The following is a 14,489-nucleotide window of genomic DNA, read 5'->3' on the forward strand; positions in this document are numbered from 1 at the left end:
CTATTTTCTTTTTAACGTGAAACACCACGGACTGGAAAGATCTACCAGACGGACCGACAGTCACAGAATGAATGCTCTTCTACGGTTGTGTAACTTCTTAAATAGGTTAAAAATCAAATCATTCCTTCCTGTATAAAGGGTGCAATCAGTTTATATTTTGTATAAATCAAGGGGCTACAGTATCTTGGATGAAAACTGTATTCCATTGCTTACTACATTACTGATTTACAAAACCGAATCCGAATTCGAAAAAAGTGTTTCTTAACATTAGGCACGAAGTATCGTTTTTTTTTCACAACGGCGACAATACGCCCCTTATTTATTCAGCGTTCATCTTTGCGGATGTTTGAGAACGGATTTTTCGTGCAATGATTACATTTCCCAACTCAATCGACACTCAGCTGCTCTTGGCACAATGCTCGTGTTATAAATAAAATAATAATGACAGACATTCCCCGAACCCTCCACCCACCAACCCTTCGATGACATTCCAACGCGAGAGTGAACCACTCCGCACAATAATTGATTTATTGGCACTCAGACGTCAATAAACAGCAAAGCAGGCGAAAGAATACTAATAAAAGGGGGAATGAAAATAGTTTTCACTCAGATTTATTGGTCTAGATAAGGGCGGAGAATTATTTTTCTGCGCTCAACGAAACGTATATACAATAGAGCACAACAATGCGCACCCGAAAGCTTGGAGCACCTCGCTATCAGAAAGAACTATTCTGATCGAATCAGGTGTAAAACACTCACAATTGGAATTCCTTTTGATTTTGTTTGCTGTTTCCAGAACCATGAAACTAGCTCGCTTTCAAGACCTACTCCCAGGCGGAAAGCTCAAGTCAAGTGAAACTTTTCCTATTTCCTCGTGATGCATTTATTTACCAAACACTTTCGAAAAATACCTTCGTGCCTGGCGCCGTTCGAAAACAAGACCGAGAAAAATCTAATTAATTCTTATCGTTGGCTGTACACAGTCACTGCACTTTACCTTCTACCACAGCGACAAGGACCTAACAGAGGCGCCTCTTTTGTAGCCACCGACTGTCCTCGAGTATCGGTTCGTATATTTTTGTGATTGTGTGTGCGCTCCTTTCGAAAGGTACCAAAAACTCATTACATCCGGAACAATTGCCACCCGAAAAGTAGCACCACAGGTCGAACAGGCTTGTGCTGGTGTTCGAGCACCCAACCAACCAGATTACCTCACATCCATCCGGTGTCCTTTGCCATGGTTCATGTGGTCGTCATACGTAACGATATTTAGGAAGCAGCAGAATGCCATCGTTCTTTGATGCTCCCCTTAGTAAATTGAACAAAAAATAGAAAAGTTAAGGGCTATCGTCCTTCTCACCTGGTCGGGATGTGTTGAGTAGCTGATGGGGATAGGGTGAATTATTTTAATTTACTCTCTGAAGCGTATCTCACTTTATTTAATTTTATCTCGATGTTGACGCCTAAATTGCTTCACTGAAAAACCTAACTGGCGTGATGATGTATGTATATTAGACCGGCAACTTTTTTGATCTTTTTTCGGAACACTCCTAATTCAATTGGTAATTAACTCTACAAACCATCTGCCAAATATAAGATTTTTCCTATAGCTCTAGTTCACTCACAAGAATTTAAAAGTTTCTATGGTGAAATATATGGAAAATCAGAAATTAAAAATCAAATTCCAATAAAAAATTCCACAGTAATTCTGCATACCTCAAAACTTACGGTGGCGTAGCTTATTTAATAACGAACTGCCTTGTTGAAGAATGCATATTGGTTGGAGGTTCCCCGACAAAGTTATTTAATTTTGAAGACAAACGGATTTTTTTGAAATTTCCTATTCTAAGCATGTGCGAGAAAGAGAGGCAGTGTTCCGAAAAAAAAGTCAAAATTGTTGCCGGTCTAATGTATATATGTTGCCGGGGACCAACTCAATATTGTTTAAAAAAGATTATGTTCATGTCATATCTGTCACAGAAGATCGAGAAGTCCCGCGTCCTTGTATAAAGACAGTAGCACTAGGATCTCTAAGATGGATTGCGGTAATGTACAGTGGAGGTCGCCGAACTCCGGGCAGTTCTCCAGTCCACTGTGGTTCGGGTTCCGCAAGTGACACATGCTATTGAAGGGACCCGCGAAACGGTGTGGGTGTGTGGGACCGTCGTCGTATGCCAAACTCTGAGCAGTCGTCGTTCTCTTCTATGGGTCAGGTCTGTCCAAGGATAGGGATTACTAGGGCTTCCTTCCATAAGGCGGGCATCAGTTCACCACTCCAAATGCATCAGTTGGTTTGTAGCTCAGTCGGGCAACTTCATTAACACGACCAGTAGTCTCTGCTTGTGCAGTAATTCTCATACCGCGGTCAAAGGACGGTTACAATCATCCCATCCGGCAGACTTGCTGTGTATCGATTCTGATGCAGCTCATAATTCGCTTCTGGTGAAAGGCTTGTTGTATACTTGACCTGAATCGGGTTTGGAACGAACGGGCTACTCTTAGCCCCTTGCTTGATTCGCATGAACGCGGCTGGGAGTGCGGTGTCTGCAGACAGGGACGCAAAGTACCTTCCGAGCTCGTTGCTGATGGTCGTGAGATCAATCGGCGCACACCCGTTAATGGCTGTGTTGCCGCTTACCGCTTGGGCGTTAACTCTCCACCAGAACTCTGAAGTTGAGGAATCCGGGAATATACCCTCGAAAAATCTGGTCCAGTTGGTGTTTTTTATCTCTTCTATCCCTTTGATGGCCTCGTTTCGTTGTATACTTCACCTACTAATTCTGAAATCATCAGCTCGCTGGCTTCGGTGTGGGTCGTCTACAGAAGTCTTTTTCTGTATCAGCAGAACTGTTCGGCGTGCCCTGATGACTCTTCCGACTTTCGAGCACCACCAGTGCACTGCCTGCCGGGGAAGGTTCTCACATATCATGGAAATATAGGAAACGGTGGCCTAATTGTTGATATTGGTGATTTTGTCCAGGGTGTACGATTCGTCCCGATTTATGGTCTCTTCGTAGCGGGACCTTCGACAGGTTGTTGCAAGTGGCATCTTGGCGTATGTAATCTGGATGAGGAAGTAATCGACACGAACAGTCCCATCACAATATCCTGCCCGCATCCTCTAGCAGACGTCGATGGTGGAGTCCGTCCGTCCGTCCGTCCGCGGATTAATGTTAAACGGCTGTCGCCGAGAACATTGGCGTCGTTGTTTTCGACTACTTCGGCATTGCCGTTTCATTTTCTATTGCATACACGTGAGCCGTATATCTTGTGGTGCCCATTTATATGTTCCGCGATGATGATCGGGGTCTCAACTTGGCCAATGATATTCGATATTCGATCTTCCAGGCGGCGGCTTTCAGTTCAATATCCAAATGTCTGTCGGTATGGTACATAGATCCGGATGGCCAGACCCACCGTCCGGTAAACGTTATCTCCGCTGGCGGCGTCCCACAATTATCAATGTCCAAGTTATGATGACGGATTCGTCTAATCCAGGATGCGTGTCTTCTGAAACCCCAGGCAGATGGGCTCAGTCTTAGCAATGATCCGTTGCAGGTCACCCAGGCATCCTCGCAAGCCACTTGTGTTCGACTGAATGACCAGTATCGTTGATTTGATTTTAAAGGCGGTGGAGTGGAAGTTAGACGAGGGCTGGCTCATGTCCGCTGCAACACCTTCACTTCTGACGTCTATTCCGCTCAAAGCTTGTTGGTGGGTCGAAGAGGTGTCCCTATAACCTCCGATGGCGTTGTTGCGAATACCTGCAAAAGATATACAGTGCAGACAGTTCTGGACTAGATGTATCGTACGAGCTTATCCTGGGAGAGGCAGGATTCATCACATCAGCAGCCGCCAGGGACGCATCTGAGTTCGGCGGAATTTCCAAGGGCGTGGCCAGTACGGGGAAGCAAATGCTCGTTATGTCGCTAATCGCAAGCTTGTTAGGATTTCGGTGAGGGTACGATTACTCCCGTTTTTTTTTCTTTTTTTCATAGTTAGGTATAAAAAGCTTCAAAAGCCTCGCCTCTAGTGTATTGGCATTGTGTGGCACTCACGACTCACTTTCGTGCCTAACCACTAAAATACTCCTTACTTTTTCTTCGCCCTTCTTCCTCACGAAACTACATCGGGGTATTACTTCGTGGGGCGGCTCGTTGGGTTTTCGTCGCATCTCTTTTTTCTGTTCTATCTGGGAGCCTCACATGGTCCATGAAATGGCTCGACCTTTGAGTTTTGATTTAATTCTCGACGCTTTATCGAGATCTATTCGGATATTATCCGACGATGAGTTCTCTAGCAGCGGAATTTGTTTCGGTAGCGATGTCTGTTTCGCGAGCCAATTTTCTCCCATTTTTGTTACGATATAGTTGGTTAGTCCACGGCGGTGAATCTACCCTACTGGAAATTCCCCTACGGTAGATTCTTCTTTCGTCACGTTTCCGTGAGGCATTTAGCTCTTGTGCAGATCGCTAAGCACTAAGAACGTTGAACCTGATATACTCTTGAATGTTCGGTGTGTTCACAAGAAGAAGTCTGCGCCTAATACTGCGCCAAAAAAAGGCCAACTTCAAAGTATTCTAATCCTAACCTTTTCTCATTTCAGCCGCTAACTTTGAGTGCCAACAGGAAGGATTCTTCGCAGATCCGAACGATTGCATCGCCTTCTACCGATGCGTGCAGGAAGGAGACAGACTAACGCCGTACAAGTTTCGCTGTGGACCGGGCACGGTTTACTCCGAGGTTGAGAATACCTGCGTCCATCCGAGCAACTCCGAGCGTCCGGAATGTGGTGGCGGCAATAACGAACTCGACAGTAACGATAGTTACGCTCCATCGGAGCCAATGACAGGTGAATCGTCGAATGCGCAGCAAGTATCGGAAAATCCACAATCAGTCGGACCATCCGAACCGGAACCGGAGGAGCCAGCAAAACCATCAGAACAGGAACAACCACCAGAACCAGAACAAGAACCACAACAGCCTCCTGAGCCGGAGCCTTCCGATAATGAAAATGAACTCAACTCAAACGGTGACGACAATAACGAGGAAGACGGAGGATATCACTATGAGAAACCATCTTCTACCGGACCGGAACAATCTTCGACAGCGGATGATAGTTCACCTTGCAAAGAGGAGGGTTTCATTGGAGATCCTGTTGATTGTCAGATTTTCTATCGGTGCGTATCCAATGGAAAAGGCGGATTCACAACGTACTCATTCCGTTGCGGTGACGGAACTGTATGGGACGATCGTATAGATGCTTGTAATCATGATTACGCCGTTGAACGATGCACGAAAAGAGCGGAAAATGATTATGTTGTAAACACTGAATCGTTCAGTCAAACAAACGCTTCAGCGGAACAAAATGCGTCCCAGAGTAGCGGATCAATGACACAAGATGGAGTAACGACTAACACGACATCTTCGCAGAGCAACAGTAGCAGTAATATGAGCCACTACCAGAATATGACAATGTCGACAAGTGATGGACAAGGCAGTTCTACGCAATCTTCCTCGAGCAGTTCAAATTCGAGTAGTAGTAGCAGTTCGAGCAGCAGTAGCAGCAGCTCCAGTTCCAGTTCATCTTCAAACAATAACAACCAATCTAATAACAATAATCAAGGATCTAGCGGACAGGGTTCAAGCAATAATCAGGGAAGCAATCAGAGCCAGAGCTCAAATAACCAGGGGAATAATAATCAACAGAGCTCATCTGGCAACAATCAGAGTCAAGGTCAAAGTGGCAACGGCAACAGTCAAGGTTCCAGTAACAATAACAATCAAAACCAAGGATCGAACAATAACAATCAGGGTAGCAGTCAGGGATCCAACAGCAACAACCAGTGGAATAACAATAATCAAGGACAAAATCAGCACAGTCAAAGCTCCAACAACCAAAATCAAGGATCGAGCAGCAACCAACAACAGTCGTCAAATAATCAATCCAATAATAATAATCAAAACAATCAATCGAATAACAATAATCAAAACAATCAATCGAATAACAATAATCAGAACAGCCAATCGAATAACAACAATCAGAATAATAACAATAATAATCAGAATAACCAAGGAAACCAAAACAATCAAAACAACCAAGGACAATCCGGTTCTCAAAACGGACAACAAGGCCAAAATGGAAATCAATCAAACAATAATAATAACCAGAACCATCAATCTAACAATAATAATCAAAACAGTCAATCGAACAGCAATAACCAGAACAGCCAATCGAATAACAACAATCAGAATAATAACAGCAATAATCAGAACAGCCAATCGAATAATAACAATCAGAATAACAATAATAATCAGAATAACCAAGGCAACAACAACAATCAAAATAACCAAGGACAAACCGGCTCTCAAAATGGACAACAAGGTCAAAATGGCTCTTCGAACAATCAGAATGGTTCCGGAACACCGCAAAGTTCAAACAATGCACAAAAGCCACCAGGTCAGTCAAACAATAACCAACAAGGATCGAATGGCAGCAATCAAACTCCTGCTACTACAAATGCCGAAGCTTCGCAAACAACAGCATCAGGGTCTTCTCAAGAACAAACTACGACTTCAGCACCAGCAACGGAAGGGACAACCACACCCGCATCGACCTCCGCGTCTTCAACTGCAACGATGGCGCAATCGACAACCACGACTACACAGTCATCCACAACTGGTCAGCCTACAACAACAGCCAGCCAATCATCGACCACAGCAGCTCCTACCACTTCCTCCTCATCATCAACAACCAGTGCGTCTACCACTTCAGCTCCGCAACCAGATAACACGGAGGAGAGTACCGATCCAAATCTCAATGAAGTGCAAACTACAACAACCACCGCTGCTACCACTTCTACGACTACGACTTCCACAACAACAGCCAAACCACAGAGCACCACTTCCAAGCCGTCTTCGTCATCATCTAATACCGACAGTGGTAGCTCTCCAGCTTGCACCAGTGACGGTTTTATGGGTGATCCCAACGACTGTCAAAAATTCTATCGTTGCGTGTCGAACGGGCAAGATGGATACACTAAACATGAGTTCAAATGTGGTGACAACACAGTTTGGGATGACAGTACTACGAGCTGCAATCATGCTTGGGCCGTCGAGAATCCCAGTTGCCATCAAGGAATGGCACAACATGCTGGAGGAAATGGTTCACCAGGATCAAGTGGTTCCAATGGTAACGGTCAGAACGGCGGAAACCAAGGTGGGCAAGGCCCTAGTGGATCAAATAATAACAATCAAGGCCCCAATGGTTCGAACGGCGGAGGAGACGGTCCAAGTGGTCCCAATAATAATAATCAAGGTCCCAATGGTCCGAACGGCGGAGGAGATGGTCCAAGTGGTCCCAATAATAATAATCAAGGTCCTAGCGGCCCGAACGGTTCAAACGGCTCAAATGGTCCCAATGGTTCGAACGGCCCGAATGGCCCCAACGGAACCGATGGATCTAAAGATCCCGATGGTCCGAATGGCGGAGGAGACGGTCCAAGTGGCACCGACAATAATAATCAAGGTCCCAATGGTTCAAACGGTGGAGGAGACGGTCCAAGTGGTGCCGACAATAATAATCAAGGTCCCAATGGTTCAAACGGCGGAGATGGGCCTAGTGGTCCCAATAATAATAATCAAGGTCCTAGCGGCCCGGATGGTTCAAACGGCTCGAATGGTCCCGATGGTACGAGCGGCCCGAATGGCCCCGATGGATCTAATGGTCCCGATGGTCCTAATGGTCCCAACGGACCGAACGGTCCTAACGGACCGAATGGTCCAAACGGTCCAGGAGGTCCAGATGGTCCCGATTCAAATGGCCCCGGTGGTCCGGGTGGCCCGGATGGACCAGATAGCTCTGCAGAATCAAATGGACCTAACAATACCGGCTCGTCAACAACTGAAAAACCAGATGAGTCTTCCCAAGGTTCAGGAGGCCCAGAAAGTTCTCAAAGCCCTGATGGATCACAGGAACCTGACCAAGGCAGTAGCAACTCAACCTCAACTATTCCTCCATGTCAGCAAACAACAACTACGAACGCTCCTGCAGTACCTGCTGGCAGCAATGGAGTCTGCGAACGCGAGGGATACATGGAACATGAATCCAACTGTCGAAAGTTCTATCGATGCGTCGATAATGGAAATGGTGGCTATACTAGATACGAGTTCGACTGCGGCCCTGGTACTATTTGGGACAACGATATATTGGCTTGTAACCACCCCTCATCGGTTCAGAACTCCAAATGCGGAACTGGCGGACAGAGTCCTTCGCAAGGCAGCGAAGGTCGCCCTGAAGGTGGAAGTCCACAGGGACCTGGTAACACTTATCTGCCACCAGATCAATCCAGCTCAACAGAATCAATGCCGTCCAGCCAGGAAACAACATCCGAAGCATCAACTACAAGCAGCAATGTAGATAGCACCACCGAGCCTCAAGAAAAAACAACCGAGGGAACATCAAGTTCTGGACAAGAAACAACATCACCGAGTGGTAGCGGTGCTGAAACCACTGAATCACCAACTTCCCAAGAAAAAGATACAACAACGACACAAAGTGAAAAAACAACTACACCATCAAGCCAAGAAACTACCTCGTCTTCCAACCAAGAAACAACCTCGTCTCCGAGCCAAGAAACTACTGCCGATCGTGCCGAAGAAACGACAAAGGGAAGCTCCACAGAACCAACTGCCGATAGTACTACCCAAGCGGGTCATACAGCAACATCTGGCGCGGACACAACGACTCAATCAGCCACAGAACAAACTACCAATGCACAATCTTCCACAACCATGTCTTCGGAAGGATGCGAATCGGAAGGCTATATGCCACACGAAAGTGATTGCAAGAAATTCATTCGATGTGTAGATAATGGCAATGGAGGCTATACCAAGCACGAATTCACTTGCGCCGATGGAACTGCGTGGGATCAAAACCTACAAACCTGTAATTATGATTACGAAGTTGAAAACTGTGGAGCTGATCGACCTCCACAACCTGCGCCAGAACCAGATGCTCAGAGCACACAGAGCCCCCCGGATTCAGAAAACCAAATGACCACTGCCGCACCCACATCTACTACCGCCGGTCAAGAATCTTCCGAAAGTACTACACAACCTCATGAATCGAGCTCTCAAGATACTACAACCGCAGGACAATCTCAAGAAACTACGACCGCCGAAGCGCAAACATCTGAAGGTACTACCAAGGAAACAACTTCTGCGGGCGAAACAACAACACAAAAGCAACCAGAAACTACCGAAGCATCAAGCACAATGTCATCCCAAGAAACAACGACCGCAGAGACTACAACTTCCGCGACAACAGAAGCAACATCGTCTGCTTCAGCAGATACTACAACTGCAGCAGTATCAGAGACCACAACAGCAGCAATGGCTGAAACTACGACATCTGCTGCTCAAGAAACAACTACAACCACCGGTCAGTCCTCTACTGACAGTATGACAACGACCGGATCGTCTCAAGAAACCACTTCTTCCGAAGCGCAAACAACTACTACCACTGCAACAGAAGAGAATCATGAAACAACCTCGAATCAACCATCTAGCGGTGAATGTACATCGGAAGGCTTTATGGGTGATCCAAATGACTGTAAAAAATTCTATCGATGTGTCGATAACGGCAAAGGCGGTTACACAAAGTACGATTTTGATTGCGGGAATGGTACAGCCTGGGACCAGGAACTTCAAACTTGTAATCACGAAAATGTAGTTGAAATGTGCGGCGGCCAAACAGGTAACAATAATCAATCATCCACTAGCACAACATCATCCACTACATCCGCTCCATCAGAATCTACCGCCAAAACAACAACAACCACTACCACTACTACCTCATCCCCACCTCAATCCTCCTCCACAACAAGCATGACAACCACTTCCAAAAGCACGACTACCACTTCCTCCACAAGCACTCAGAGCTCTACGAGTTCATCTACTGCTTCAACCACTCCAAGCATGACTACCACAACCCAAAGCATGACAACTACTTCCTCAAGCACAACTCCACGCATGACAACCACTTCATCTAGCACGGAAAAATCATCCTCAACAACAAGCATGCCTGCTTCATCAACAACAAGCATGTCAACCTCATCTACAACAAGCATGTCAACTTCATCTACAACAAGTATGTCATCATCAACATCGTCACCAACCCCGGTGAACTGTACCGAGGCGGGCTACTTCCCAAATCCCGACGATTGTAAAAAATTCTATCGGTGTGTCGATTGGGACGGAATGGGTGAAAATTTCTCCGTGTTCCACTTTGACTGTCCCGAGGGCACGATATGGGATCCTGCTGTAAATACCTGTAACCACGAGAACAGTGTCTCGCCTCCGAGAGACTGTTCGGGTAAATCAAACACATCCGAATCATCTTCATCCACCGAATCGATGATGATGACAACCACAGATCCCAGTGATGAAACTACAACCTCCTATGTTACAGAGAAACCAAGTGGTACTACCGATGGACCAGCTAATGAAACCACGACTTCAGGAAGTACAGAAACAACATCGGCCGGTCAAGACACCACGACACAGACATCAGCAGAGATGACTACGAAAACAGAAACAACTACTGCACCGACAGACCAAGAAACTACTACACAGCCTGAACCAGACACAACTACTAAAGCTAGTCAGGAAACAACAACGCAAGCTTCACAGATGACAACATCTAGTGAATCTACAACTACGCAGGGACCTGCTGAAACTACGACTCAACCTGAACCAGAGACGACAACTCAACCCGGACAGGAAACAACGGCTCAGCCAACCGAAGCAGGTAAAGATACGACAACTCAATCTACCACTGCAGCAGGACAAGACACTACCACACAGCCAACGGATACAAGCCAAGAAACGACGAGTCAGTCAGCTCAAGAAACTACAACACAGGCAGCAGCCGAGACTACGATGCAGGCTGCCGCCGAGACTACGACGCAAGCCGCCGCCGAGACAACGACTCAGACCGCCGCCGAGACTACGACTCAGGCAGCAGCTGAGACTACGACACAGGCCGCCGCCGAGACTACGACAACCGAATCTGCAGCGACAGAGCCCGCAACGGAGGCAACAACCACAGAACAATCCTCTGCCGAAACAACCACCACCAGCAGTTCAGAACAATCGACTACAGCAGCCCCTGAGAAGTGCCCAGAAGGTTGTCAGAGCAACTGTCCAAAGGTCGAAGAGGGCCAGACTAGCTTTGTCTGTCCGACTGGTTTCCGCCGACATCCACAGGACTGCAACATGTTCTACCAATGTACGCAGAAACAAAACAGTTACGACTACAGCATAGTGGTGTTCAGCTGCCCCAACGATACCGTCTACAACGATGAAGGAATTCAGTGTAACGAGCCTGCCGAAGGAGACGAGCAATGCCAGTCACCAAGCATGCGATACCTGCGCAGTGCCATTGGACCCCCGGTTAATGTGGTGAGTAATGTTTTCAGTAGAGTCCATTCTTTCATCTCCGTAACGAGTTATCTTTACAGATGCAAGTTCGTACTATGAAACCACTGTGCCCATCAGAGGGTCACTTTGCTCTGGACAACAACAAGTGCAGTTCAACCTTCGTACGCTGCCTACCGGGTGAAGGTCGCAGCAGTGACACTCTGATGCCAAACATGTATCGTTGTCCCAAAGGATACGTTTACTGGGATGTGAGTCGACGATGCGAGCGGGTGGCCAAAATACCGGAATGTAAAAACACACCGATGCAGGAACGATCCGAACTGCCAGTAGAATGGATCAATATTGGAAACCGACGCAAGAGTCTTTTCTGAGCAGATACGAGGGTGTTTGCTCGGATGCGTAGACCGAAACGATTAGTCAACGACCAAGACGAGACGCGCGATTAGTTCAGTAAGCTAGTTAGATGTAGTTTAAGGGATTCTTAGATATAGCTGGTTACTAGAGAGCTTCCACCAACAGGACTGATTTGTACTAATATTTGCACGGACGAAATTCGTCGACGTTGCAGTCACGTTTAAATGTACGAAGAAGGTACTGACTGAAAAGAAGTAATTCAACGAGACATCTATCTAGTTCTAGTCAGGAAGATGTCATATTTTAGTAAAAAAAAAACAACTCTCAAAAGCCATACGGAAAGAAAACAAAAGAAAAACAATTCAAAATATCACAGATATGCAAGTTAGGAACAAAAATTAGTCATTTAAAGTCGTAGGTATTTATTATCAAATGTAAATATTTTCCAACCTTCCGCAAGGAGTGAAAATAGCATCAAAGGGTAGTTTGGCTTATAAACCACACACAACCTATCTCATGGGAGGATGACATTCACATCCAGTTCGCGGCACGGTCACTACCCCGGGCGTGTTTGTGCGTATAACCACGATACGCAGCGGTGGCTGTAATCTTTTCCTGAAAACGAGACTCTCTTGCTCCGGAAACGTTGAGCAGTAGAGAGTTGTGAATTGTTTTCGAGAAAAGTGTCGACAGATGGCACCGTGGGCGAACTATTTGTGAATGAAAGTGAAAGCAGTGTAATTAGAGTTAAGAAAAAAATTGAGTGAATAAATGTAATTTATTGTAGAGATGGGTTGGATTTTTTCTATATAGAAAGGAAATCTAGCTGTACTTCGATGGCGGATAACATATCATATTTTTGGTACATTTCATAAATGGAATTGGATCAGGTTAAAACCGTGGATAATGTTTTTACAATATGTGAAAATACCTTGTGCGCAGCTCTCCTGGGTTCGATTCCCAAACTCACACGCAGGTTTGAGTTTTTTTCCAAAAGAGATTTCTCTAACCCGAAAAGAGGCGGATGACCCTAAGGTTAAAACCTCTATAATCAAAATAAAAAAAATATGTGAAATTAAAACAAAAATCACACTTCTTACCCGTTGGGCTTCGTTATTCACTGAACTGCACTACGGGGTAGCATAGAATAAGGTTTCAATATTATTTAAGAATCCGCGTTAATGGGACCCTCGTTAATGGATACCGCGTAAATTAAAAAAATCCGCGTAAATTTCAAAATCCGCGTAAAAAACCGCGTAAAAAAATACCGCGCAAAAAAACCGCGTAAAAAAACCTGAGTGTATTGCCTTATTTGATGTCTAGGACGCCACCACAGTTGCAATGTGTATAGACATATATGTATACGAGATAATAGACGCACACAGCGATTCTCCACCCTATTTAACCTCGATCTTGCACTAACACAACTGCACTTGGATTAGCCAATTGGTGTTTTAAAAGAAAAATGTTGAATCCGCGAATTAATGCTTTATTTTTTACTCGAAAGACGTATTTACGTTTAATCGATTTATCGAAAAATCTATAATTGGTTTAGAAAAAATTGCGTAAATCGATAAATTGATGTCTGTTAATCGACCATAAAATCCTTCTAGCGACAAATATCAAACTTCGCGAAAATCGCTTACCAAAAGCGTCTTGAATACCACTTTTACTTTTGGATTGTCGAGATAAAATTTATCGATTTTATGATCGATTAATTGACACTACTAATATAGCGCTCGAAAAATAATCGATTATTTGCAAAAAAACGGACATTTCTGCCTTGAATTTCAACATGGTCCGTTTAATCATAGGGACACTCCCCTTAAATATATAAAAAAAAATTGAAAAGTTTGTAAAAAACGATCAGTTTCACGCAAGAAACTTTGATGCGATAAAGCTCGAGATAGTTTACGAAATTTGGTTGGTGCTTTACTCTGATAAAACTTTTAGTGAGTATCCAAACCCGATAAATTATCCCAAACGTATGGAGTGCTATTTTAAAAGGGCCAAAAAATTCAAACACGGAGAGCATTTTTTCGACTAATATATTCGAGAATTATTCATGGAGATTTTTCTCATTTTGAGAATAAGGTTAAAGAATCACTCTAAACCTTAACTAAATAGGGTTTGGATCCTATTATGGCTTTGTTTCTATTATCGCCCTACCCATTTGAAGGAGTTAGTTAGAACAGCGTCTGACATATTTTTTCATCGTATTGGCTCAAATGATAATGCGATAATTGGAGAATTCCATTCGAATTTTCGTTGCGCTCAGACAGAAGTATTTCATCATTCTCAGGACATTTTTGTCGTTATATTGGTTCTTGGGAACGAAGCAAGGATACTGGTGCCAATTTATACGAATTTCATCGTTTGTAGGGTGCCAAAATTAGGTCTTTACCCTGTATCTCGAAGTACCAGAAATGAATTGCAAAGTGTGGCAATTATATTGACAAACATTTCGGTGAAGTAACGATTCTAACAATATTCAAAATGTGGCGGTACACAACCAGGGATACCAGGTACATTTTTAAGCGTCTTCACATTTCATTAAAAAATGTTTTCATTTGTCTTCCAAATGAAAAATATGTCTTTCCAACATTTCAAATGTCTTCAAAATGAAGATATATCTTCACATCTGGCATCGCTGTACACAACATGTATCGACGCATGCGCAGGGATTCCAGGGA

The 14,489-nt window shown here is 44.7% G+C and overlaps 1 protein-coding gene across 1 annotated transcript; it reads left to right on the forward strand.

The window, feature by feature from the left end:
• Nucleotides 1–4,602: 4,602 nt before the first annotated feature.
• LOC131695718 (mucin-19-like) lies at nt 4,603–12,584 on the forward strand (the record flags this gene model as incomplete). The annotated part of the gene is made up of 3 exons (XM_058984214.1): nt 4,603–9,757; nt 10,472–11,463; nt 11,523–12,584. Coding segments are annotated over 3 exons (6,438 nt in total), but the record flags the coding sequence as incomplete, so codon positions are not given.
• Nucleotides 12,585–14,489: the final 1,905 nt, after the last annotated feature.

This window comes from Topomyia yanbarensis, unplaced genomic scaffold, assembly GCF_030247195.1.
Source record: "Topomyia yanbarensis strain Yona2022 unplaced genomic scaffold, ASM3024719v1 HiC_scaffold_5, whole genome shotgun sequence".
NCBI lineage: Eukaryota > Metazoa > Arthropoda > Insecta > Diptera > Culicidae > Topomyia > Topomyia yanbarensis.